This window comes from Brachionichthys hirsutus, chromosome 8 (genome assembly GCF_040956055.1).
Source record: "Brachionichthys hirsutus isolate HB-005 chromosome 8, CSIRO-AGI_Bhir_v1, whole genome shotgun sequence".
Lineage (NCBI taxonomy): Eukaryota > Metazoa > Chordata > Actinopteri > Lophiiformes > Brachionichthyidae > Brachionichthys > Brachionichthys hirsutus.
Genome location: NC_090904.1, coordinates 39,890 through 67,500, shown reverse-complemented (window position 1 = coordinate 67,500; position 27,611 = coordinate 39,890). Strand labels below are relative to the sequence as shown.

At 45.1% G+C, this 27,611-nt stretch overlaps 2 protein-coding genes across 2 annotated transcripts; both read left to right on the top strand.

Moving 5' to 3' along the window:
* Positions 1-2,124: 2,124 nt before the first annotated feature.
* On the top strand, positions 2,125-19,701 carry LOC137898484 (receptor tyrosine-protein kinase erbB-3-like). Its single transcript, XM_068742526.1, has 29 exons — positions 2,125-2,212; positions 7,225-7,382; positions 7,541-7,727; positions 8,025-8,150; positions 8,246-8,311; positions 8,815-8,933; positions 9,168-9,309; positions 9,525-9,638; positions 10,012-10,129; positions 10,217-10,290; positions 10,374-10,464; positions 10,647-10,664; positions 11,322-11,524; positions 11,601-11,733; positions 11,849-11,942; positions 12,066-12,220; positions 12,294-12,347; positions 12,445-12,586; positions 12,661-12,780; positions 12,865-12,963; positions 13,702-13,887; positions 13,974-14,129; positions 14,364-14,439; positions 14,520-14,666; positions 17,583-17,680; positions 17,775-17,966; positions 18,058-18,120; positions 18,201-18,444; positions 18,633-19,701. Exons 1-29 carry the CDS (start codon positions 2,125-2,127, stop codon positions 19,409-19,411), a joined length of 4,242 nt encoding a protein of 1,413 aa, XP_068598627.1. The 3' UTR covers positions 19,412-19,701.
* A 1,166-nt stretch (positions 19,702-20,867) lies between these two features.
* On the top strand, positions 20,868-27,342 carry LOC137898250 (proliferation-associated protein 2G4-like). The gene is made up of 13 exons (XM_068742266.1): positions 20,868-20,996; positions 22,923-23,051; positions 23,176-23,281; positions 23,456-23,525; positions 23,614-23,706; positions 23,995-24,058; positions 24,214-24,292; positions 24,734-24,812; positions 24,924-25,057; positions 25,143-25,237; positions 25,305-25,432; positions 25,512-25,565; positions 25,692-27,342. Exons 1-13 carry the CDS (start codon positions 20,915-20,917, stop codon positions 25,752-25,754), a joined length of 1,176 nt encoding a protein of 391 aa, XP_068598367.1. The 5' UTR covers positions 20,868-20,914; the 3' UTR covers positions 25,755-27,342.
* The last annotated feature ends 269 nt before the right edge of the window (positions 27,343-27,611 follow it).

The window sequence follows — 27,611 nt, the reverse complement described above, 5'->3', positions numbered from 1 at the left end:
AGATGAGAACATCTGTTCTGGCGTCACAGTAGAATTCGTATTAAATTTCCAGGGTTCATCAAAGAGAAAAAACAACGACTTATGACCCGGAAATCCTGAAGACTTTAGACAAAACGACCCACAAAAAACGATCAACATTTATTAAGGGGACCGGAAGTACATGAAGTTCCAGAAATAAACTTGAATCATTTGTTGTTGGCTCTTGAAATAGAGCATAAAAGAGTGGCGTAGAAAATGTGATGCTTCTGAGAGGAACGGATTTATAGCTTTACGACGACACGCCCACAGAGAATGTATTTACTTTAACCTCTGAATATTTCTACACAGATATAAACTTCAAATGAAGCGACAGTCTTTAACGGTAAACATTAAAGTAGTTTAAATACGAGTGCTGACTAATCTGAGTAAACAAGTTGCACTGGTTACCGAGTTAACTAGTTAATGTGGACCAGATCGTTATTCAGCCTGGATCTTATGCTTTTAGCACATTAAACCTGACTGACCCCTAACCCTTCTAATCTAACGGGATTATTTAGGGCTCCCACATTAAACCTGACTGACCCCTAACCCTTCTAATCTAACGGGATTATTTAGGGCTCCCACATTAAACCTGACTGACCCCTAACCCTTCTAATCTAACGGGATTATTTAGGGCTCCCACATTAAACCTGACTGACCCCTAACCCTTCTAATCTAACGGGATTATTTAGGGCTCCCACATTAAACCTGACTGACCCCTAACCCTTCTAATCTAACGGGATTATTTAGGGCTCCCACATTAAACCTGACTGACCCCTAACCCTTCTAATCTAACGGGATTATTTAGGGCTCCCACATTAAACCTGACTGACCCCTAACCCTTCTAATCTAACGGGATTATTTAGGGCTCCCACATTAAACCTGACTGACCCCTAACCCTTCTAATCTAACGGGATTATTTAGGGCTCCCACATTAAACCTGACTGACCCCTAACCCTTCTAATCTAACGGGATTATTTAGGGCTCCCACATTAAACCTGACTGACCCCTAACCCTTCTAATCTAACGGGATTATTTAGGGCTCCCACATTAAACCTGACTGACCCCTAACCCTTCTAATCTAACGGGATTATTTAGGGCTCCCACATTAAACCTGACTGACCCCTAACCCTTCTAATCTAACGGGATTATTTAGGGCTCCCACATTAAACCTGACTGACCCCTAACCCTTCTAATCTAACGGGATTATTTAGGGCTCCCACATTAAACCTGACTGACCCCTAACCCTTCTAATCTAACGGGATTATTTAGGGCTCCCACATTAAACCTGACTGACCCCTAACCCTTCTAATCTAACGGGATTATTTAGGGCTCCCACATTAAACCTGACTGACCCCTAACCCTTCTAATCTAACGGGATTATTTAGGGCTTCCACATTAAACCTGACTGACCCCTAACCCTTCTAATCTAACGGGATTATTTAAGGCTCCCACATTAAACCTGACTGACCCCTAACCCTTCTAATCTAACGGGATTATTTAGGGCTTCCACATTAAACCTGACTGACCCCTAACCCTTCTAATCTAACGGGATTATTTAGGGCTTCCACATTAAACCTGACTGACCCCTAACCCTTCTAATCTAACGGGATTATTTAAGGCTCCCACATTAAACCTGACTGACCCCTAACCCTTCTAATCTAACGGGATTATTTAAGGCTCCCACATTAAACCTGACTGACCCCTAACCCTTCTAATCTAACGGGATTATTTAGGGCTCCCACATTAAACTGACTCCGCGTGTCTGCGTGGCCCTCCCACATAAATCAGTGCCGGGAAACAGACGCTCCTGTCGCTGATTGGCTGCTCGCTGCGCTCAAATCTCTGCCGTTTATTGCTCTTGGGCCGGAATGGGCGGCTCCGTTAAATGTCGCGCATTGAAACAGGTTTTCACTACCGGCGATGTTTAGTCTTCATTTGACAGCTGGAAGAAAACACTGGACCGACTCCAGCGGGTCCATGTGAATGGACGGACTCGGACCGCTTTGAGACCAGAACCACGGACTCGGACCGCTTTGAGACCAGAACCACGGACTCCGGCTTGTTAATATGAGCAGCGCGTTTTTGTGAACGTCACCAGAAAGGATGGCCGCCTTCACGGGGAAGGTGAAACAGGTGCTGTGCGTCCTGCTGCCGTGCGTCCTACAGCTGTGCAGCGCGCAGACACAAGGAGGTGCGCGCGCACACACACACACACACACTTTTATAGACTATTTGAGTCATTTATCTTCGGTTTACCGTTGACAATTCCCCACACGTGGATTACACTTTGGTACTACACTGTGTACTTTACTATGTACTCTGGTGTACTGGTGCAGGTAAACACCTGTCCGACCTCACAGACCAGAACCTGTTTCACACGTGTAGAACTCGTTTGCTGTGTCATCTCGACCTCCCCCACAGCTCTGTGAGCTTCATCATGTTTTCCTCAATTGTTTTAAAGTCGACCTTTCACCTCTTGTGAAACACAATCAGCCTAAATGCTATGAACAATCTCGCATCTGATTGGTTTAGAGATGCCTTTTCTCAGGTTATTCGTGGGTTGGAAACGCTTGATGACAAGCTTTGATCAGAAAAGTGCTGCCCTTTAAAGATCACTCAAAGAATTGTTTAATTATCCATCTTGAAATCAGACATGTCAGTCTCGTACGCTTGTCGACGTTCCTTAAATGTCCTCCTGCGAGCGACGGCTTTGTCAGGTGTTCTGAACTTTGCCTTGCTCTTGTTGTTGTCAGATAAATAAGGTGGTGCTCCGAGTGAGAAAAACAATGACATCATCAATCTTTCACCAGCTGCTACTCATGTGAGGCTCCACCTGCGACATTGTTCTTGGTTGCGAAGAGACCTTTATTTTTTTTCTTTTCTATTTCCTAAAATTGTTTAAATTAAAGACATTTTCGGGGGTTTCAGAAAAATATTTTGATGCCAAAGCATCAGTTCTGACTTTAAGCCATCTGTGGAACAGAATTCTGTTGTCGTATTAATTGAGAAAGAAGGATCAGTCGTAACGCAGTAATAAGGCCGTCTGAGTATTCACACAGCAGTTATTTACAGCCTTGCTACTGCTTTTGGAGAAAGTATTTGTGCCACATATTTGTATGCACATTAAATGTAAGTCTTGTACTCATGATCAAAACATGCTGACATTATAAATAAAAAGAACAAGTATTGGCAAATTGTTCTTGTTCAAATTTCAAACAGTACAGGAAGGAAACATGAAGTCATCATGACAAACTAACTCCAATCAGCTTAATGCCCCGAATGCTGAATATCATGCATGAATGTGACGTTTAAGATTAACCTTTGATGGTTTACATGAAAACAACAGGTAGTGTCGCTTTGCCGCCGTACTTTTTCAGGTGTGACACGCAAATAACTGATGCGTCAAAAAACAAATATGTTGTTGTTCCTGTTGCCGAAGCGCGATGTGATGAAATGTTCTGCGTTGGTAAGTTCAATCGGAGTCCCACATACTGGCAGAAACGAAATCTTTGCAGGTCATTTGCACATAATTGCTGGATGTGAACTAGTGAATAGAACATTAAATTCAATGATTCATGCAGCCAGGTGTCACTGCGTTTCACGCTCACTTGCTCGGTATGCGCTAATCTCTGGCTGCAATGTGCCAAGTTTCTGTTTACCTTGGTCGCAGCCACTTTATTGAACTTGTTTATCTCCTCCTCCTACCTTCTGTCTTTTCTGCCCCTCTCTATGTGTTGAAACCAAGGTAACAAACAAATCCAAATAAAAGCTGAATCTGATCCCTGCTGTTTTCATCGTGTGTCAGGTTACAGTTTACTACAAACTACAATGGAATCAAGTTCACATCATCTTTATACACCTGAGCCTTGTTTTCCACTTTTCCAAAAGAGGTCCATTGTGTGTGTGTGTGTGTGTGTGTTACGCTTGTCTCCATACTATCTGCCAACACTTAGAGTCCTCCTTTGACAGAGACAACCCCCCCCCCCCCCCCCCAGCTTCTACCGCTGCAGCTTGTGCATTGTCTGTAGGGCTGACATGCCATTTTGTCACTTTCTCTATTCCATGCGCTCAAACCGGTTGGAGCTTTCCTGAGTGGGTTGTGCTTGCATCATGTGTGTAGGGTCAGGAATGTACATGCACAGATGCGTCGCAGCGGCCTGCCCTCTTGGGCTGAAAGGAGATAAAGTGTTTCACCAGTGAGTAGCTCATAAACGGAATGGCTTTTAATGAGAAAAGGTATCTGAAAATAAACTGCATGAGACTGAGTCGTCACAATGCAATAACCCGGGAGCAATAATGCATGTATTCACAGTTAGCAATGCTAAAGAGAGACTGTTCTGTTGCTGAACATCTCGAAGCGCTCTCACCCCTTGACGAAGGTCGCGGAGGTTGTCAGGAACGTCAGTGTGAGGCGTGGATGAAATTCACCGTGAGATATTGTAGGCTTGGGAATCGTGGACCTGAATTGTCTTGGCTGACAGACATCTACAATATTGGATGGAAGTCGGGAAGGACATTTGTGGAGTAGCAGGTCAGGGAACGCTATTCCAGGGAGCTGGAAGGGAGGAGGAGGAGAAAGCGTGGACTCTCAGAGTATCTACTTTCTGGGTTTCTCATGAGAGTTTGCTCAAACAGATTTAGAGGTGTACAACCGCGTCCCCTGTGTGGGCAATCCAGCAACTGTTCGAGCAATCTGCAACCAGAAGGCATGCACTGAAGCAATCTGCAACCAGAAGGCATGCGCTGAAGCAATCTGCAACCCGAAGGCATGCGCTGAAGAAATCTGCAACCAGAAGTCATGCACTGAAGCAATCTGCAACCAGAAGGCATGCGCTGAAGCCTCCAACCAGAAGTGATGCGCTGAAGCAATCTGCAACCAGAAGGCATGCGCTGAAGCAATCTGCAACCAGAAGGCATGCGCTGAAGCCTCCAACCAGAAGTGATGCGCTGAAGCAATCTGCAACCAGAAGGCATGCACTGAAGCCTCCAACCAGAAGGCATGCGCTGAAGCAATCTGCAACCAGAAGGCATGCACTGAAGCAATCTGCAACCAGAAGGCATGCACTGAAGCCTCCAACCAGAAGGCATGCGCTGAAGCAATCTGCAACCAGAAGGCATGCACTGAAGCAATCTGCAACCAGAAGGCATGCACTGAAGAAATCTGCAACCAGAAGGCATGCACTGAAGCAATCTGCAACCAGAAGGCATGCGCTGAAGCCTCCAACCAGAAGGCATGCGCTGAAGTAATCTGCAACCAGAAGGCATGCGCTGAAGGCCGCATGAGACTGGATTGTGAAATGTGAACCCAAGGTTCTCAGAAGCGCAGTAAAGTGACACTTAGCTGGAGTCTATGGACATAAGACCTCTCTCTCTTTATTATCCCTCCACACACACACACACACACACACACACACACACGGTGGTTTTAATAATCATTAGCCTTTCTATATCATTGTTTTACTCACCTTTCCTTGCCCTTGTTGACCCTGTTGTTCCCCTGGGCTCTAGTTTGTCTCTGGAATGTTTTACAGGAATGTGTTTGTGTGTTTATTGTAATTTCTGTTTTCATCAGATCTAAAAAAATATATTTGTGGGTTTTTTTGCCCAGTAGTTAACCTTGCCAGAAACATTGTCCTAATTACCAACACAGTAATAGTTCTTTGATAAAATATACTGTTTATTTGCTTGGGATGTCTTTTACTTTCCTATGTTCTGTCCATTAATCCATCCGTCTTAATGAAGACGAGATGACCTCATCGCCTCAGCTACAGCCGCTTTATCTGCCTTATCTCACGGGTTGCTGGAGCCTATCTATGTTCTAATAATATAGAATTCATCTTAACTTTAGAGACAGAAAACGTACAGGCAGATGTTTAAAATAATAAATGTCAACTACATGTAAATGATCATTACAGCTTAGTAGTGTGCGAAAGAAGCCTACGCCAACAACCCGTTGCAATAATCTTGACCAAAAATGATTTACATTTAAAATAATTTCCACAATGATCAAATTCAGATCAATCAGCTACTCCAGGTTTTATTTGGCCTGTGTGTGAGGAGGATTTCTGTGGACGAGCAAAAGTAGCCTGAATGAGACTTTGGATATTTCAGCCTGAGGCGTGTCATGAATCAGACGCTGATCAATAGAATTTCCACTCTCCTGCACTAGAAACTACATATTATGCATTTTCTTGTGAGGTTTATTGACTATATGTCTTGAAATGATGCGCTCATCTCTTTCTTCCATTTTCCCCTCCTTCACTTCTCTACTAGCTGACATTTGAATAGCAAAGCAGCCTTCAAGTGACGCTGAAGGGCTGAACTCCCCCACACCATCAACAAGGCCTCAGAGAAGAACATGCTCTGTACACAATCCCCAGATTGTTTCACGCTGTTGATTGTGTGTGTGTGTGTGTGTGTGTGTGTGTAAAATACAGACTTTCATTAGGCGACACAATGAAACTCTTTGTAAGTGCTTATGCTTTTCCCTCAAAAATCATCAATGGAATAGTGTGAATATTAGTGTTTTCCCCCAGACACTGTATTTCCTGTATTTGTTCTCAGACTAATCATCATAAACTGCAGAGGAATCTACAAGAAATAAAACCTTTATGGTTCCTAAGAACTGAATACACATGTTTTTAAACTCCTATGCAATCCTTGAAGGTTGAATCTGAATCTGCTTAGACCTGAAACAGAAGTCCGGTTGCTTCAGATTCAACCTACCGGTACGTGGATTCCGTTTACCTGGATGACTGAGAATCCCAGAATCAGAATCAGAATCAGAAGTGGTTTATTGCCATTGTCAGTGAGGGTTCACAGACTAGGAACGTTTCTCGGTGAAGTCGTGCTACACCTAACATTAATGACAATCTAAAGTTTAGAAGCTCTTCACGGGTGTAAGAGCACGCAGACGCACAATTAACGTTAAAAAACAAACACAGAACGCACGAGAGCTCCGTCCGGAAGGTGGATCTACGGATAAAGCGGCAGCATCAGCATGAGATTGTTTTACTCCCAGAACAATGTTGTCCATCAACGAGCCCTAAAAGAGTTGGGTACTGTATTGTGGTTTACGAACCATTGCAAGGAGCACATTTTCTCTTCTGTACTTGTTTATTGTGTATTTGGCGTGTTTACAACAGCAGGATCGTTGATACACGAAGCACACTAATGAACAAGCGTTCTCTCCTTACGGGCCAGTGGTCGTTTGCTCCGGCACCCAGAATGTTCTGAGTGTGACTGGGAATTCGGAGATCCAGTACAACCTGATGAGAGAGATGTACACTGGCTGTGAGATTGTGATGGGCAACCTTGAGATTACCATGATGGAGCACACCAGAGACTTCTCCTTCCTGCAGGTGGGACTTTGAACACAAATGGTTGGTCGTCCTACTGAATCATAAACTGAGTCCTTGAGACAGATTGAATATGAACCCGTTCAGATTCTGATCAATCACTGTTATCAACTAGAGGAGAAGGTACTTGTACTTTGCTCACCTATCTGTTTACCTTGCAGTCTATCCGGGAGGTGACAGGCTACATTTTATTTGCCGTCAATGAGTTCAGCCGCCTTCCTCTGGACCACCTGCGTGTCATCAGAGGCACCACACTGTATGAGGACCAGTACGCTCTGGCGGTGATGGTCAACTACCAGAAGGATGGGCAGCATGGCCTCCAGGAACTGGGCCTGACACACCTTACAGGTACAGGAAGTCACTCAGTGTGGGCGGCTGGAGGGGACACACTTGGCTACTGTTGGAGCTCCCACACCCCCACAGTGCAGCCGCACCTTCAGAGACAGCGGCGGTGTGTTTAGTCGGTGATGTGAGGCCTCTGGAATGTCTCAACCGCTCAACTGCCAGTGAAACTTGAGCTGCAGCACATTACAATGAGCGCGTTCGTACTGTAGTAAACAAGGATAGCAGCGTTTGATAGGATGAGTCACGGGTTTGCTCAGACATGCTTTGCTAGCTCTCATTCCCCATTTGTCCTCCTCACAGAGATACTTGAGGGAGGAGTCAAAATCATCCAGAATAAGTACCTGAGCTACGCCCCGCAGGTGAACTGGCTGGACATAGTGAAGGATGGAACAGCACATATTATGCTTGACGGCAACGGGCCTGAAAGTGAGTGGAATTTCACATGAGAATGATCTGATACTTTAATGCCTGTCATAAGTTACAAAAATCAATCTCCTAATAATTCTGGAACCGTATATTAGGGCCTTGTAATGAAGCATGTGGAGACGTTCCATGCTGGGGTCCAGGAAATGACACATGCCAGACCTGTGAGTTCAATTCCTTTCATTTGTGTCTTTGTGTCTTTATCATTTTTGCAATGCAGTAGTTTCCACGAGATTTGTATTTCCATTTTGGCTGCATAGTTACAGTTAGAAAGCCTTTTCCCCGTTGAGTGCGTGTCCCCGTGCTCGTCTTGTTCTCGAGCAGCAGCCGCCGGTTCACTTCCAAATGAGTTTTCAAGCAGTTAAAAAGTACCGACTGTCAGAGCAGACGCACAATACATCCCTCAATGTGGAATGTAACGCAAACAAATGAGCACTTTTATACGAGCCACAACACTTTTCCTCCCGCCTCCAATAACATGCCGTTTAGACGAATTGATTACTACAAATTGTACAGTGTACGAGTCTGTGTGTCTGTGTGGACGGTTGTGCGTCTGTGTCTGGGATAAGCTCCAGCAGCAGCCGTGACCGTGAAGCGGTTAGTTTGTTGTGCTGTTTAGGATTTGTGTATCTCCAGATCAAAATGAACACACTCAACCTTCCTTCAGTGACAAAGACGGTGTGCGCGCCCCAGTGCAATGGCCGATGCTTCGGTCGGAACCCGAGCGAGTGCTGCCACATTGAGTGTGCGGGGGGCTGCACCGGACCCCTGGATACCGACTGCTTTGTGAGTCTGCAGATTCTGCATGCCTTTATAGCAGGGCCCCTGTCACACATATTGATCGATTAAAATGGGTGAATTCTATTCAGTGCCCCCCCCCCCCCACCTCACCCTGCCTTGGTTTGTTGGGTGAATAAAACAGTCTATGCTTTTCCTACTGTGAAGACTCACTCTATGAAGCTCAAATGGACCAAATGAATGGATGAACTTTCTGACTGCGATGTGCATGATGATTTCCAGGCTTGCAAGAACTTCAACAACTCGGGTTCTTGCGTGCCCCTGTGTCCCCAGACCCTCATCTACAACAAGCACACATTCAAACTGGAGCCCAACCCCAACGCCAAGTACCAGTATGGCTCCATCTGTGTGGCCCAGTGCCCGAGTGAGTACACATGTTGCTTTATGCCCACATGTTTGCACAGACATGTGGCATTAATACATTCCCTTCTGCTCCATTTCATCAATGCCGCTTTTATTTCTGAATATCCTCTGAATTAAACACCTGCCACTTAACTGTCACAGAAAGCTTCTTCTATCTTAACCCATTCTTTAGTGCGTTTACGTCACTTATTCATACGACTTGGCTTCTATGTACAGCAAACTTTGTGGTGGATGGCAGCTCATGCGTGAGCAGTTGCCCATCAGATAAAATGGAAGTGGAGAAAAATGGAATGAAAAGGTGCGAACCCTGTGGAGGCCTCTGTCCAAAAGGTAAAGCAATTCTACAGCTGCTTCTCCTGCCATTCAGTTCTGTTGATTTATGCACCTGAGCTACAAGCTAACCTGAGCTACGTACGCTACCCTGAGCTACAAGCTAACCTGAGTTCAATAAGTACCAATTTATCAAGTACTTGTAGTAAATCTATTAGTTCAATCTAAAGCTTTGCATACAAATAGTACCGGTACTTAGCACAAGGATAGTATTAGCGCCATAGTAGTGTAAAGTAAAACTCAATGTATTATTGGGTAGTTTAACCTCCACATATAAAATGAGAATGTATTTATTGATCGTATGCCTTGTTTTTCCAATCGTAATCTGTAGAAAGTATCCTTTTCTTCTACTTGTTCTTCCTCGTCCCCTCAGGCTGCCGTGGGACCGGAGGTCCAAACAGAGAAACTGTCGATGCTTTTAACATCGATAGTTTCATCAACTGCACCGAGATCCAAGGCAGCCTGCACTTCCTGGTGACTGGAATTCAAGGGTACATTTGTAATTGATGTGATGCAGCCACTCATTCACTTTATTTATTTTTATTTAGTATGCTTTATCCTCTCTTTTGTGCTCACAGTGATGATTACAATGATGTGCCAGCCCTTGATCCAGAGAAACTGAACATCTTCAACACTGTCAGAGAGATTACAGGTGAGTGGACGAGCACCTGTCCATTTGCCGTGCCGCTTCACAGTGTTTGCAACCTGTTTACGGTCTGAAATGAAATGTTTCAGATGTCCTCAGTATCCAGTCATGGCCTAAAAACATGTCTGACCTCTCAGTCTTCTCCAACCTCCAAACAATTCAGGGCAGAACTCTTTACAAGTGAGTAGATGTTTTTCCCCGTTCCTGTGATAAACAGTTATTACAGTTAACTGACTGTAATAATCCTGTTTTCTATCTTTCACTGCATTGCAAACCAAACTTTCAACAACTTGTATCTGATTGTCTTTTTGGATCTTGTCTCTCCTTCTCCCCTTATTACACCTCATCTTTACACCATTTAGAGGAGTGAGCTCTAGAAGGTAAATATTTCACACACACACCTCAATTTGAAATATTGTCCTAATAGTAGTCTTTTGGGTTTGTGTGATTGATCTGGTGGTTGGAAGTTAAATGTTTGTCGCATGCTCTTTCTAACTGGGCTTTATGCTCTGGCTGTGTTTAGTGAGGCTAGAGATGTTCGTATCAATACATTATACTAAAACAAATTATTGCATGGGATTGGCTGGTTTGTATTCCTCTTTTAAATTTCCAGCAGGCAATAAGATGCAGTGCTTTCAAAGAGATGTTGGTATTTTTAGTGTTTGTCTCAAAGGAATAACATTTCTTGACATTTCTTAAATTCGACTCGTCAAATTCGGACAGCGAAAATCAAAATAAACAGAAAGTTGGTGTATTCAAAGAGATTTTATATGTGAAATTCAGATTTTCTTTCTCCGTGGACATTTAAAATAGAATACCGGTATTAGAAATATTTAACTAAATGAAAAAATGCCTCTGAGAAATAAAAGGGAATCTAAACCACATAAGTTACAGAAGACGGCTTTAAAAGTAAAGTATGCCTGCTCATTAAAAATATCGGGTCTTTCTTTCCTTCAGTTGTATTTTTAAATCACACTACCGTACTTCATTTTTTTTCTTCCATTCATTCCACGTTGATTTGCTGCCTGTCTTTCCAGGGGTTACTCTCTTCTGGTGATGAAGATCCCTTCTTTGACCTCCCTGGGATTACGGTCACTGAGGAAAATAAATGATGGCAGCGTCTACATAACAGGAAACAAGAAGCTGTGCTACCACGACACCGTCAACTGGACACGCATCTTCAGGAGCAGCTCCCAAAAGCGCGTTGATATCAAGGAGAACAGGCCGAGAAATCAGTGTGGTGAGTGAAAACCAATCACAGCCACCTGTCGGCCTTGTTAGTGTCGACAATGATGTAGTATTTCATATTTCTACAGTTAATGAAGGCCATGTGTGTGACCCTCTGTGCTCCTCTGATGGCTGCTGGGGTCCAGGCCCAAATCAGTGCCTGTCCTGTAAGAAATATAGCAGGGGAGGAACCTGTGTGCCAGACTGCATGTTCCTGACTGGGTCAGTTTTTATAAAACAATTAATATTTGCCTTAATGTGAGTAATGATGGCGTGCCTTATCTGCAACCTTTTGCAAGAGTCATACAGAGTGAATAGCTTTTCACCCTGAATACAGGGAGAGGCGGGAGTTTGCTTCTCAATCAGGGGAGTGTCTGCCATGCCACCCTGAGTGTAAGGTTCAGGAAGGGAAGGAGACCTGCACAGGCCCGGTAGGACGTCCTCTCATGTCTGTGGGTGTGTTGCTGCCATCTAAAGGCATGGCAGCAGACAACGTTTCTCGCCGTTGACTTTATGCCATTCCTTCTCAATGAAAGCAGCCCTCTTCTCTTCAGGGAGCAGAGCAGTGTGTTGCATGCGCCAGTCTGCAGGACGGCCCACACTGTGTGTCATCCTGTCCGGAGGGCGTGATGGGAGGGGAGGAAATCATCTTTAAATACCCCAACAAGCAGGGCCACTGTGAACCGTGCCACATCAACTGTACCCAAGGGTGAGGATGAGGAGGGTTTCAGGCGTATGTCTGCCCTTGTTTCACATTGAACTGTTCTGGCCTTCGTGTTTAGGTGCTACGGTCCAGCTAATGGAGACTGCGTCGGCTCATCGCGCTACATTTCTGGGTAAATTGCTCTCTCAGTTTTAAACAGTTGAAACATTTTGATTGGGCATCAGCTGCTGACACTGTGGCATTTCTTCTTCTTTGTCATTGGTCCTTAGACAAGCCACCACAGCCATTGTACTCGGCGTTATTGCCCTCCTCTTTGCTTCATTCTCTGTGTTCGTTCTGACTGTTCTGTACCGCCGAGGTCTTGCTATTCGTCGCAAGCGAGCTATGAGGAGATACATGGAAAGTGGAGAGGTCGGTTGGAGTTTGATGTCTTCGTGATGGCTTTACATTAGATTATTTTTAACATGTACTCTATGTGGGTACAGAACTTTGAACCTCTAGATCCTGGAGAGAAGGGAACTAAAGTCCATGCTCGAATCCTAAAGCCCACAGAGCTGCGTAAGATCAAGCTGCTGGGTAGGGGAGTGTTTGGATCTGTCCATAAGGTAGGGCTGACTGTCCATGCAATCCTGCTCCTGCACATTTGCTACATATTTAACAAATTAAAAACATGTTTTTTTATCTCACAGGGTATTTGGATTCCTGAGGGTGATACAGTGAAGCTTCCTGTGGCCATAAAGGTGATTCATGATCGTACTGGCCGACAGACCTTCAATCAACTTACCGATGTAAGAAAACATGACTTCAAGGAAAGGAATTTTCCTGTCACAGATAATGAATTATGATAGCTCTGAAAGGATTGATTAAAATGGAATATCTTTAAGTAGGTCGCAGGTTCAAATCCAACCTGGGTCTTCCTGTAAAGAGTTTGTATGTTCGCCCCGTGTCTGCGTGCTCTGCATAGGCAGAAGATCATTCACACACACACACACACACACACACACGCACACCTATGGGCAATTTAGTGTAACCAAGTCACCTAATTTGCATGTTTTTGGTGGTGAGAGGAAGCTTGAGAACCGGGAGGGAACCCACATAGACACAGGGAGAACATGCAACCTCCTCACAGAAAGGCCGCAAATTGTCCGTAGGTGTGTGTGTGTGTGTGTGTGTGTGTGTGTGTCTGCAATGACCTGGCAGCTTGTCCAGGGTGTAGCTTGCTTCTCGCCCGTTGACTGCTCGGAAAGGCTCCAGCACGACCCGCGAGCCAGACTTTGGATAAAGCGGTCAGGAACATGAATGAATGAATGAATGAATGAATGAATGAATGAATGAATGAATGAATGAATATCCTATATAGACTTGATATGTTAGATATTTAATTTGCCTCTCCCCATGGGTTTGGATTGGAATCTATTGTAACTTCTTTGTAACAGTTTAATTCCTCCGTCAAGAAGCAACTATTAAACTCTTAAGCGAACATCGGGCAGTTAAACTGAATAATTTCTGCTACTTGTTCCCTGCAGCACATGATGACACTGGGAAGCTTGGACCACTTGAACATTGTCAGAGTCCTCGGTATCTGTCCTGGAGACAGCCTGCAGCTTGTCACACAGCTCAGCAGTCAGGGATCCTTGTTGGAACACGTCAAGAACTGCAAGAACAAACTCAGCCCACAGAGGCTGCTCAACTGGTGTGTCCAAATCGCAAAGGTAGGCCAACCTTTTTTTCGCTTGTATGAATTCACAGATGGCGTGAAGAGACCGGGCATTTAAAAGCACTCTTGGCCTCTCTGCAGGGTATGTACTACCTGGAGGAGAACAGGGTGGTCCACAGGAACCTTGCAGCCAGAAATGTGCTCTTAAAGAATAACTACACTGCACAGATATCAGACTACGGCATTGCGGACCTGCTTTACCCAGATGACAAGAAGTATTTCTACAATGAGTTCAAGGTCTGTAGCCTGGAAGGAAAGACACGATTATAATAACTAGCAGCACATAACTCTGAGCAGGCAAACAGACAAAATGATCCGATAAAGAGCCGCGTCGAGATTAAAGGGCCTAAATAGGATAGTGGGCCAGAGCAGAACATGCTAAAGGCCTGAAACAACAGGACCGACGGAATGTCAGTGACTTAGTTACTCAGAAGGTTCCTCTTTCTGTTCCACATTTCTGTTTACATTCAGGCACCAATCAAATGGATGGCCTTAGAGAGCATCTTGTTTCGCAGATACACACATCAGAGCGATGTCTGGAGTTATGGTCAGTTATAAACCAACTATTTATGAAATAACGTTTGGTGGTGTCCTGCTTCATGACTAAATCTGTCACCGTAATTTCAGGTGTGACCGTATGGGAGATGATGTCATACGGAGCAGAGCCCTACAGTGTAATGCGTCCGCTGGAAGTTCCTGATCTATTGGAAAAAGGCGAGCGTCTGTCCCAGCCTCAGATTTGCACCATCGACGTCTACATGGTCTTGGTTAAGTGTGAGTCCCGTACTTCCATCCGTGCGGCCATTGCTCTGTGGCTCAGCCCACGCTGTCTCACATGGACAGATGTGAATAATTATGCTGAGACAATGAGGTCAAACACACTTCGGTGGTCGCAGAGCTTTAATCTCATTATTCCAGGGATCTTCATCGTATTTTGTGCAAACATTCATCACTAGAGGATGAATGCCACAGACGTCGGTGATCCACAATAAAACGTAAAACATTTGATGACCTACCTTCTCACCTCGTGCCATAATCTTTGTCCAATACGTACCTGCGACTACTGTACTGATTGATTGATTGATTGATTGATTACGGCTAGTCCTCTGAGGGGTTGCCACAGCAAATCAACCGTCTCCACCTCACCCTGTCCTTTGCATCGTCCTCCCTCACTATGTCCATGTGTCTCCTCCTGGGTCGTCCTCTAGCCCTGTCCTTTGCATCGTCCTCCCTCACTACGTCCATGTGTCTCCTCCTGGGTCGTCCTCTAGCCCTGTCCTTTGCATCGTCCTCCCTCACTACGTCCATGTGTCTTCTCCTGGGTCGTCCTCTAGCCCTGTCCTTTGCATCGTCCTCCCTCACTATGTCCATGTGTCTTCTCCTGGGTCGTCCTCTAGCCCTGTCCTTTGCATCGTCCTCCCTCACTATGTCCATGTGTCTTCTCCTGGGTCGTCCTCTAGCCCTGTCCTTTGCATCGTCCTCCCTCACTACGTCCATGTGTCTCCTCCTGGGTCGTCCTCTAGCCCTGTCCTTTGCATCGTCCTCCCTCACTACGTCCATGTCTCTTCTCCTGGGTTGTCCTCTAGCCCTGTCCTTTGCATCGTCCTCCCTCACTATGTCCATGTGTCTTCTCCTGGGTCGTCCTCTAGCCCTGTCCTTTGCATCGTCCTCCCTCACTACGTCCATGTCTCTTCTCCTGGGTCGTCCTCTAGCCCTGTCCTTTGCATCGTCCTCCCTCACTACGTCCATGTCTCTTCTCCTGGGTCGTCCTCTAGCCCTGTCCTTTGCATCGTCCTCCCTCACTACATCCATGTCTCTTCTCCTGGGTCGTCCTCTAGCCCTGTCCTTTGCATCGTCCTCCCTCACTACGTCCATGTCTCTTCTCCTGGGTCGTCCTCTAGCCCTGTCCTTTGCATCGTCCTCCCTCACTACGTCCATGTGTCTTCTCCTGGGTCGTCCTCTAGCCCTGTCCTTTGCATCGTCCTCCCTCACTACGTCCATGTGTCTCCTCCTGGGTCGTCCTCTAGCCCTGTCCTTTGCATCGTCCTCCCTCACTACGTCCATGTCTCTTCTCCTGGGTCGTCCTCTAGCCCTGTCCTTTGCATCGTCCTCCCTCACTATGTCCATGTGTCTTCTCCTGGGTCGTCCTCTAGCCCTGTCCTTTGCATCGTCCTCCCTCACTACGTCCATGTCTCTTCTCCTGGGTCGTCCTCTAGCCCTGTCCTTTGCATCGTCCTCCCTCACTACGTCCATGTCTCTTCTCCTGGGTCGTCCTCTAGCCCTGTCCTTTGCATCGTCCTCCCTCACTACGTCCATGTCTCTTCTCCTGGGTCGTCCTCTAGCCCTGTCCTTTGCATCGTCCTCCCTCACTACGTCCATGTCTCTTCTCCTGGGTCGTCCTCTAGCCCTGTCCTTTGCATCGTCCTCCCTCACTACGTCCATGTCTCTTCTCCTGGGTCGTCCTCTAGCCCTGTCCTTTGCATCGTCCTCCCTCACTACGTCCATGTGTCTCCTCCTGGGTCGTCCTCTAGCCCTGTCCTTTGCATCGTCCTCCCTCACTACGTCCATGTCTCTTCTCCTGGGTCGTCCTCTAGCCCTGTCCTTTGCATCGTCCTCCCTCACTATGTCCATGTGTCTTCTCCTGGGTCGTCCTCTAGCCCTGTCCTTTGCATCGTCCTCCCTCACTACGTCCATGTCTCTTCTCCTGGGTCGTCCTCTAGCCCTGTCCTTTGCATCGTCCTCCCTCACTACGTCCATGTCTCTTCTCCTGGGTCGTCCTCTAGCCCTGTCCTTTGCATCGTCCTCCCTCACTACGTCCATGTCTCTTCTCCTGGGTCGTCCTCTAGCCCTGTCCTTTGCATCGTCCTCCCTCACTACGTCCATGTCTCTTCTCCTGGGTCGTCCTCTAGCCCTGTCCTTTGCATCGTCCTCCCTCACTACGTCCATGTCTCTTCTCCTGGGTCGTCCTCTAGCCCTGTCCTTTGCATCGTCCTCCCTCACTACGTCCATGTCTCTTCTCCTGGGTCGTCCTCTAGCCCTGTCCTTTGCATCGTCCTCCCTCACTACGTCCATGTCTCTTCTCCTGGGTCGTCCTCTAGCCCTGTCCTTTGCATCGTCCTCCCTCACTACGTCCATGTCTCTTCTCCTGGGTCGTCCTCTAGCCCTGTCCTTTGCATCGTCCTCCCTCACTACGTCCATGTCTCTTCTCCTGGGTCGTCCTCTGTTCCCTGGCAGTTCCATCCTCAGCATCCTTCTAACGATACTGATGCCCAATACTTACTAACCCACAGCCCCCTAACCCCACAACACTTGTTTAGATTACTGGTAAATCTGTTCCTTTTAGTCACAAAGTTCTTATATATGATGTAAATAATACTTGTTAGCATAAATGTGTAAGTCGTTGTGCATGTAAACATTATGTGTATGCGTGTATGTATTAATGTGTGTATGTATTCTAAGCTAACAATATACAAAAATATATGAATTGTAAAATGTATAACCTAAAAGGAAACTGAGGAAAGTGCTTAATGTCATTCCTACTTAGCGTTGTTGAATGTTAGCGTCATCTTTTTGGTTGTCATGGCAATGCTACAATTTAGCCCAAACATCAGAAATGCTAGTACAGCGCTATGTCTTGAGACTCGCCCACAGAACTGAGCTGCATCCAACGGTTTGGCTTTTAATTTACAGGCTGGATGATTGATGAGAATGTCCGTCCAACATTCAAAGAGCTGGCGAATGAATTTACTCGAATGGCCAGAGACCCGCCTCGCTACCTGGTGATCAAAGTAAGGAGGGCTGCGTTTTTATCAGTAGTCTCTCAGTTTGTGCAGCATTGATGACCTCCTGTGGTTGAATCCATGTCCCGCCTCTTCCTACCAGGGGGACTGCAGCCAGCAGGACACGGCTCCAGATGAACTTGCCCAGCGAAGTGCAGACCTGGATGACCTAGATGATCTAGACATGGCGATGGCAAATCAGGAGGAGGTGGCGGTAGATGGCACAGCTCAAGTCCCCCACTACGTTTCTCCATCCAAGGGCCTCAGTCGCCACTCACAAACGGACCCCCACAGAGTAAGTCGTCACCAGCATGCCAGCCGTTTCATGCAACGAAAACCTTGCTTGTTACTTCCTGAATCCATTTCTGGTTTCCTTTTTTGTGAAGTTGCCTCCATCATACTCAGCAGGATATTTGCCTATGACCCCAGGTGCTGACAACCCAGGACAGGTATGTCAAACACCAACAGCACCCGAATGCACAATTCCCACACAGTTGTTTTAACTAAACAGGTGTGGTTGTGCTTCCAGGCCTCGTGGCAGTCCCGCTCTCGACTCGACTCAGAACGCACTGTGTCCGAGAGCTCAGAAGGCTGCGGCACAGCAGTGGAGCTGGAGATGGGTGAGGACTATTCTCTGGCAGGGAGCGTGAAAGGACAGCGACATCGGGAGGACAGCGCCTACATGTCTGCCGGGCCGCCAGAGACGCCATCACCGGAAATGGGGGAAGAAGATCAGAATGGATACGTGCTTCCTGGAGACAGCCCAGAGCGAGGTCATTTTGTTTCTTTGGAAAGGATAATATCAATTTCACATGAGTCTAAAATAATGCACTTAACAAAATAATATCAAATGTGTCAGAAAGAATTGTCCTTATACTGAAAATACACAACTAGAAATCTTTTGGAGAGAATTTCCATCATGTATATCAAACTTCATTTGATGAACTTTTTTCTTTTCCAGAAACCCTTCTTCCAACATCTCAATCCAAGATGGGAAAATCTCATTCATCAAACCTGCTGGGCGACCCAGAAGATGAAGAATATGAATACATGAACAAACAGGCATCTAGAGCGTCCGCCTTGACCCGGAACAATAGCTATTGGCAAAAGGTGAACAAGTGCCGTACCTCCTCAATGTCATCACAGGCAACAGCATGTTCAGGCGACACCGTGCTGCCGATGGAGGTCAGGGGGGGTCACACAAGGAGCGGTCACAATTCTGATTCAGAGCAGCAGGGCTCGAATGAAGTCAAATATGAATACATGGACATCAGGGGGAGTGAAAAAGATGAAAGTCCTCCAGCACATGAGCCTCCTCCTCCTCCTGTGACACCAGTAAAAATGTGCAGCGAGGTGAAGGATGAGAACGAAGAGGAGGACGAAGAGGAGGACGAATATGTAGGGGACACTGTCTACCATTATACAAACAGACAGCCAAAACTGCGAAAAGTTCTTCAAGACATGAAGGAGGGGCGGGTTGAGGGCGGGGCATATGAGTATGAAGACATGGACTGCTTTCCGACCACACAGCCTGAAGATGCAGCGGTGTACCAGAATGTGCAGAGGAAAGTGGATGGAGCGGGAGGGGGCACAGAGGGACGTCCTTCCGGGTTTGAACCCTACATCAAAGTACGAGCTGGAGTCGGGATCGGGGACCCTGCAGCTGCCGACAGAGCCTTTGACAATCCGGACTACTGGCACAGCAGAATGTTCCTGAAGACCAAAGCCGTACCCACATGAACAACACTTTAAATCTCACGAACTTCCCTCTGAGATGAAGGACACGGAGGACTCGCAAGGAGATCAAACGCCAAAAACACAACAACATGTTGACTGTTGCAGGCTGAAATTACATCATCAGAAATAATAGCACTCTCTGACTGTTAAAAGTCACAAATGGACACATTCCAAGCTACATATATTTTTGTTTACATTTTGCAATGAACAAAAACATTTTGGGACCTTGATGCTCTTTTGTTGATTGTATATGAAATACGTTTTCTACTCAATAAATATATTTCCAATAGGTATTTTGTGGTGCCATTTGTATTGTATTTTTTCACATTCCAGTAATAGTGCCGTGTTTTGCCACTAAATGGGGGTGTTGTGGTCAGATCCACCGGGTGGGTTGTTGTCTGGTGCATTGCTTGCAGGTTTGCTGCAGAAAATGGATCGTACAGTGATCAGAGAGTGGTGGTTCGAATCCCAGCTCTGACTGTCTGCGTGTCAAAGTGTCTTTGGGCAAGACACTGAACCTTGCATGGCAGCAGTCGCCCACTGGAGGGTGAATGTGTGTGTGAACGGGTGAATGTGAGGCCTCATGTAAAGCGCTATATAAGTGCAGAACATTTACCATTCACATACTAACCCATACAGCAGAAAAGAAAACAATGCGTGAGAAGACAATATGTTGTAAAAACCTGTCTGACAGACCCCAGAGTTAAAATAGCAGGACAACAAATGTTCCCGACCCCCTGCTGTGTGCTTTGTGAATGCTGGAGATCAGCCCCGTCATGACCGACTAAACTCATCCATACTGGCCGTTCTAGAAAACCAAAGACAAATGAAACAGAAGAGTAAAAATGACTTACAACAGGGCCAGTCTGTTAAATAACTTTTACTTTTGCCATCTACTAAAGGTAGCAAAAAGGATGGGAGACCAGGGGCCTCAAGTACAAACGGCGAGCACGCACAAAAACGCGCGAATGTTCAGGTGTTCAGGTGTGAAATGGCCGTGGAAATGTGCAGAGCCGCAGGAGGGCGCACATTTCTACAGCTGTTTACCCTTTGGCGACACCTAGAGGTGATGCTGGGAAACTGCTATAATTACCACCGCCAAGGAACCTGTCTGTCTGTCTGTCCGCGAGATAACTCACGTTACAGACGAATCTTGGTGACATTTTCAGGAAATGTTGGGACATGGTCGCGACGAGATCCTGGATTGTGTATCACTTTGACATTTTCGTTAACATTGCATTCAATGGAACTTCAAAACGTGCGCGACCTTTTTTGTATTGATCCTACGCTGTGCACGTCTTTACACAGGAGGCCCCAGGATTGTACAATGAGGACACAAAAAACATAAGCCTTTCGCGATGTTGGATGAAAGTGTTGTGTTTTTAAATCTTTGTCGTCACGGTGACGTCAGTCAGCGTCACGCCTGGGCAGTAGGCAGTGGCAGCCTCGGTCAGAGGGGACTTCTCCTGTGTCGGATCGAGTGGCGACTTAAACTTCACAGCCAAGATGTCAGACGACGAGCAAGAGCAGACTATAGCCGAGGATCTGGTTGTCACCAAGTACAAAATGGCTGGAGACATCGCCAACCGTCAGTAAACGAGAACGTTCTTTAACCTGTGACGTTTAGGCCTGTCGTGTATCCGGACACATGGGTAGCAGCCATGTGGCTAGCGTGCCAGGTGCACATGCTGCCCGAACCCAGCGGCCACCGAGCAGGTGCACCTGGTGCATATGTAGCGACTATTAGCTCATAGGTTAGCGGCACGTGAACTTTATATTAGGTGTAAGGAGAAGAAGTTGTCTCTTTTGGATTAGCATATGATGCTAACACACCAGCTAACATAGCACAGGCTGCTGCTCAGTACAATCAGCTAGCTGAGAATGCTCCGCTAAACGTAGCGAGCTGATGGATGATGCTAACACACCAGCTAACATAGCACAGGCTACTGCTCAGTACAATCAGCTAGCTGAGAATGCTCCGCTAAACGTAGCGAGCTGATGGATGATGCTAACACACCAGCTAACATACCACAGGCTACTGCTCAGTTCCATCAGCTAGCTGAGAATGCTCCGCTAGACGTAGCGAGCTGATAGATTATGCTAACACACCAGCTAACATAGCACAGGCTACTGCTCAGTACAATCAGCTAGCTGAGAATGCTCCGCTAGACGTAGCGAGCTGATGGATGATGCTAACACACCAGCTAACATAGCACAGGCTACTGCTCAGTACAATCAGCTAGCTGAGAATGCTCCGCTAAACGTAGCGAGCTGATGGATGATGCTAACACACCAGCTAACATAGCACAGGCTACTGCTCAGTACAATCAGCTAGCTGAGAATGCTCCGCTAAACGTAGCGAGCTGATGGATGATGCTAACACACCAGCTAACATAGCACAGGCTACTGCTCAGTACAATCAGCTAGCTGAGAATGCTCCGCTAAACGTAGCGAGCTGATGGATGATGCTAACACACCAGCTAACATAGCACAGGCTACTGCTCAGTACAATCAGCTAGCTGAGAATGCTCCGCTAAACGTAGCGAGCTGATGGATGATGCTAACACACCAGCTAACATAGCACAGGCTACTGCTCAGTACAATCAGCTAGCTGAGAATGCTCCGCTAAACGTAGCGAGCTGATGGATGATGCTAACACACCAGCTAACATAGCACAGGCTACTGCTCAGTACAATCAGCTAGCTGAGAATGCTCCGCTAAACGTAGCGAGCTGATGGATGATGCTAACACACCAGCTAACATAGCACAGGCTACTGCTCAGTACAATCAGCTAGCTGAGAATGCTCCGCTAAACGTAGCGAGCTGATAGATGATGCTAACACACCAGCTAACATAGCACAGGCTACTGCTCAGTACAATCAGCTAGCTGAGAATGCTCCGCTAAACGTAGCGAGCTGATGGATGATGCTAACACACCAGCTAACATAGCACAGGCTACTGCTCAGTACAATCAGCTAGCTGAGAATGCTCCGCTAAACGTAGCGAGCTGATAGATGAGCTATAGATCCACGTTTTTGCATGTCCACGACTGAAATCTGGTGTTTATTTACTGCACAGGGTTGGAAATGTCTCGCTTCCACCTAATTGTATAGAATGCCCAATTGATACTTCCTTTATCAATCAATATGTATTTATATAGCCCAAAGTCACATTATTATATATTCATATTGTGAAGGTATTGCACAGTTGTACCACTGTTGTACTGGATACCATGATTTGATTGATTAATCTCGCTAATAATGTAAGTATTAATTGTTACTTGTGCCCAGTGATATCAGTCGAACAACTAATGCATCTTTTTTAGCATGAAATTGTGACTTTACCAACCTTTATATATATATATATATTGTTGCTTTAAGAGAGATTTTGTTTTTTGTTATGTTCTGACGAGTGCCTTAAGCCGTGGGCCGTCACACGATTTTATTATGTTTGCATAATGATAATGAAGTATCTTGAATCTTGAATCTCTAACCTGCTTTATTGGCTGTTGCAGAGGCCGTTCGTCTCGTTGTGGAAGCAGCCGCCCCCGGCGTGTCCGTGCTGAGCCTGTGTGAGAAGGGGGACGCCTACATTATGTCTGAGACCGGAAAGGTTTTCAAGAAGGAAAAGGAAATAAAGAAAGGTCAGACAAAAAGATGACACGAGTGTGATTATTCATGTAGGTCATTTATTAACAGGAATCATGGTGGCTGCTGCTGAACGTACGGATGAGATGCAGATGAAGACTGGTGCTTCTCTCCTTCTAGGCATTGCGTTTCCCACCAGTGTCTCGGTCAATAACTGCGTTTGCCACTTCTCTCCGCTGAAGAGTGACCCTGACCACTTGCTTGAAGATGGGGATCTGGTCAAAATGTAGGCGCCACACTGTCCTCCCATGTTCCTGTGTGATACTTTCTGTTTGCGGCTCCTCAGTCAGGTCTTTCTTTCTGTCCGTCTCTGAAACGATTGATGTTTTTGATCCGTTTCTCACTTGTTGTCCATTGTGAGCATCTCCTGTTACTTATCTCTGTTTCCTGTTCTGTGTAGCGATCTAGGGGTTCATGTCGATGGATTCATTGCCAATGTTGCCCACAGCTTTGTGGTGGGAGCCAGTATGGTGAGCGATCCAGATTCAGCCATCGCTAACGCTAACCCCCCTGCACTGCACCCTTCAGGCCTCTTCTTACTCGACTTTGATTATGCAGGAAAAGCCCATCGCAGGCCGCAAAGCTGATGTGATCAAAGCGGCTCATCTCTGTGCAGAAGCAGCGCTTCGCCTGGTTAAAGCTGGTAACCAGGTACCGCTAGCTTCACGTTCTGCTCCATGTGAGCCCAGTCATAGTGCTGTATACTTTACGTAGCCTTATTCAGAATAATCCAACATATATCAGTTTGCCAGATTAATTCTACGTAGTCTTGTTCTGCTGCTTGTTCCTGCTTCTGCTAAAATTAATACACATTTCATCAACGACCATAGCTGGAATTCAAATGAGAAATTAGCGGATTAGAATCAGGTCTTCAGAATAAATATCAGCATAACTGAGTTTTGCTTGCAAATATATATACGGTACTGTTTTATGTCTCAGAGTACTCAAGTGACGGAAGCCTGGAACAAGATCGCGCAGTCATTCAAATGCACGCCAATCGAAGGTGAGTGACTGTTTCTGGGAAACGACCTCCAGGCCACGTTCAGATCCCATTTACACTGAAACTCCTGTTTTAAACCTTGAGTTTTTCATTCATAAAATGGAAGTGGCTCTTTTGATACGTGTTTTCTGTCTTTAATGCTTGGCTCTGTGTTTAAGGTATGCTGTCGCATCAGTTAAAGCAACATGTTATAGATGGAGAGAAGACGATTATACAAAACCCAACGGACCAGCAAAGGTAAATTTAGGATAAGACGGGCCGAATCGTGTTTTCTCTTGGAATAAAAATTAAGAGCAGAGTTTGTGGAATGTCAGAGTGTAGGTTATGGACATTTGGGAAAGTGGTTCAGGCCTGTGAGTTGTAAAACATTGGACAATAGGGAGACACTTTATGCAGTAATTGTACTTTACGCGTATTCGTACATAAACTGAGACATAGTAGATCTGCCTCTGGAAGGCTTTGTGTTCCTGATGGCGTCCTCCTGGACTCCGCTCGTACTGGCGTGTCCCATCACTTACGGACACCACCGTCATGCTGATGGATCGTTTCATGCTTCATCTCCATCGTCATCGTGCGTTTTCTTGTCACTGCCATCCTCACCACTCGCTTTCTTTGGACCCGTAACTTCTACGGAATTAAAATCTGTTCATTTGTTTAATCGGCTGGGCTGCTTTTCAGGAAGGATCACGAGAAGGCGGAGTTTCAGGTCCATGAAGTCTATGCTGTGGACGTATTGATTAGCACCGGAGAAGGCAAGGTCCGTGTAATCTCTTATCGAGCTTCAATCATTACCCATAGCTAATGGATGTATATATACACGACTATTGTGTCTGATAAACACTTGGGTTATTCACCCTTGTCACTTCAGGCCAGAGATGGCGGTCAGAGAACAACCATTTACAAGAGGGACCCCAGTAAGCAGTACAGCCTGAAGATGAAAACCTCCCGTGCATTCTTCAGTGAAGTGGAACGACGCTTTAACGCCATGCCCTTTACGCTTAGGTACCAACAGTACACTTTATATGTGCCTGCTAATGTATTTGTGTGTGTAATATTTATATATATATGCCCATTGTGCTTTCATCAGGGCACTCGAGGATGAGGCAAAAGCCCGTTTGGGTGTGATGGAGTGTGTCAAACATGAATTGGTACAGCCCTTCAGTGTGTTTCATGAGAAAGAGGGTGAGTACTTGTGTTCTTTCTTATTCCAGGTTTTACTTTATTTAAGTGGTCTTCAATGTGTTTGCAGGAGAGTATGTAGCTCAGTTTAAGTTCACGGTGCTGCTGATGCCCAACGGCCCTGACAGAATCACCAGCGGGCCTTTTGATCCAGAGCTCTACCAGTCGGAGTCTGAGGTTCAGGATCCACAACTCAAGGTAAAGACTGAATTTGTCTGACTTGCTCCTTTGTCACATAAAATTACGTGTAAAACAAATTATTCACTTTGTCCTTAAGGCTTTATTACAGAGTTCCGCAAGCCGTAAAACACAGAAGAAGAAGAAAAAGAAGGTAAATCATTCTTCTAGTTTTACACCTTGAACTAAACTTAATTTGGACCCAGCACACCACCTGACCTTTAACCTCCAGATCTTGTGTATCACAGATTCAATATTTGGTTTAATATCACCCCTACAGGCCTCAAAGACAGCAGAAAATGCCACTGGACAGCCGGCTGAGGACACAGAAGCTGCAGAATAAACACGCAATCAGGACCCCAAAGAGAAGCAAGAGAAAATATAACCAAACCCTCTGTTCGTTCTGCACCAAATTTTATTTCGAAATTTCAGCTGATTAAGGGTGTCGGAAAGAATTTAATTAATATCTACAAATCCAACATGGCTCCATGACTGCATTTACTGAAAATGGGACACAGACGGGTTTTCTTCCCTGAATTGGGTAGGAAATGTAGATTTGCAAATAGATATGCTTTATAAATGCATATGCTGAATATAGAAACTCATGGTCCTTTATTATATCAGCAGCTTGAAAACATAAACGTAAAACTTCAGTTTGAATTAAAGTGACGTTTACAGTGGGCATTAACACAAGGAGATTCAAAGCAGCAGTGGGTTAAGAAAATACTTTCTGGATTCTGCATCCCATCTGTAAACTGCTTTTTTTATTCTATATGGCATCATGGAATCCATGGTCGCTCAATTTGTCAAGTTTCCCTTTGGCAACAAACTTCAAGCGAGTTTTCTGAACTTTGTTATATAAAAAGAAATATCCAGTTCATTATTTTGAGAGTTTCATTGCCATGTTTAGGCATCAATGCATTATCAAAGACCATTGGGATTTAAAAAATGTCATTCAGATTTTTCAATTCATGAAGGAAAGACATAAATTAGTGTCTCATTGACATAACCCATAAATGACAGTAGTATTTACAGTTATACTTGTGGTCGAGGACCATGAGTTTAGCTCCAGTGTCATGACCAAACTACATTAAAAAAAAAAAAGTAGCAAAAATATGGTTCATACCAATTACTGTAGGGAATAAAACTGCCAGATTAACTGCCATTCCCTTCAAATTTTATCCTTGCATTGAAATTTTCAAAACTACATTTTTGAATTAGCAACACCTGTTGCTCGCTGTTCGATCACACGATGCAGATATTGCGTTTGAAAAGGGTTGATGGGTGTCTTAAGACCAGTAACATTATTTCAGGTGTGGAACAGTGTAGGAAAAGTGAAGTCTGATTTTGTAGCCCAATCGGTGAATGTAACTTTGCATTAGATGAAATAAAAACATTTTTGTACATTTGTCTTACCAAGTGTTTTTAAGTTCAGCATTGAAAATGTCTACAATAAATTACCATGGCTGTCTTCCAATTAAAACCCAAACTAAGCATTAAAAATGATTTACCGCACAGTCCTGAACATGAATAAGTACCAGAATAGGGTTAACTTGATGCAGTCCTTTAAATCAGATGTTTGTGCCACATTTACTGGGAATTTACAGTTGCTGGAAATCAATAACCAGAACTTAATTTACATGATTTTGAAGTTTTCAGCTTTAATATGCGAGTTCTAAACTGATTATGTATTCCAACGACTTGACCACATACAGGTCATTGATAACAATCGTAAATTATATATGCAATAAGAGTATTTTCTCTATTTTGCCTTCAACAATTATTGTGTTATTCAGCATTTTTCTTAATTTTTTCTTTAAATCCCAAAATCAAACGTTATTTTTTTGAATAAGTCTGTTAATAAAGACTAATATTACACAAGCATTTTACATTTTCATACAGATTTTATTTACGAACTTGTTAATGATATATCCCCGAATTTCTAATCTGCAATTTTGAAATGGCATAATTTAATGTCCATTGTTTCTGTAACATGCTTTTGAAACATGCTTTAAATCCATTACCAAGTGTCAACAAGCTGAAGAACTACATTTAGTACAAAGCTTCATATTAATATTGATTTGTATATACAGTATATATAATAAACTTGGGGAATCTTTTTTTCACTCATTTACAGTATATAGATATGCACATTTATGTTGAAAATAAATTATGAACCAATTGATGTCTGTTTAATTTG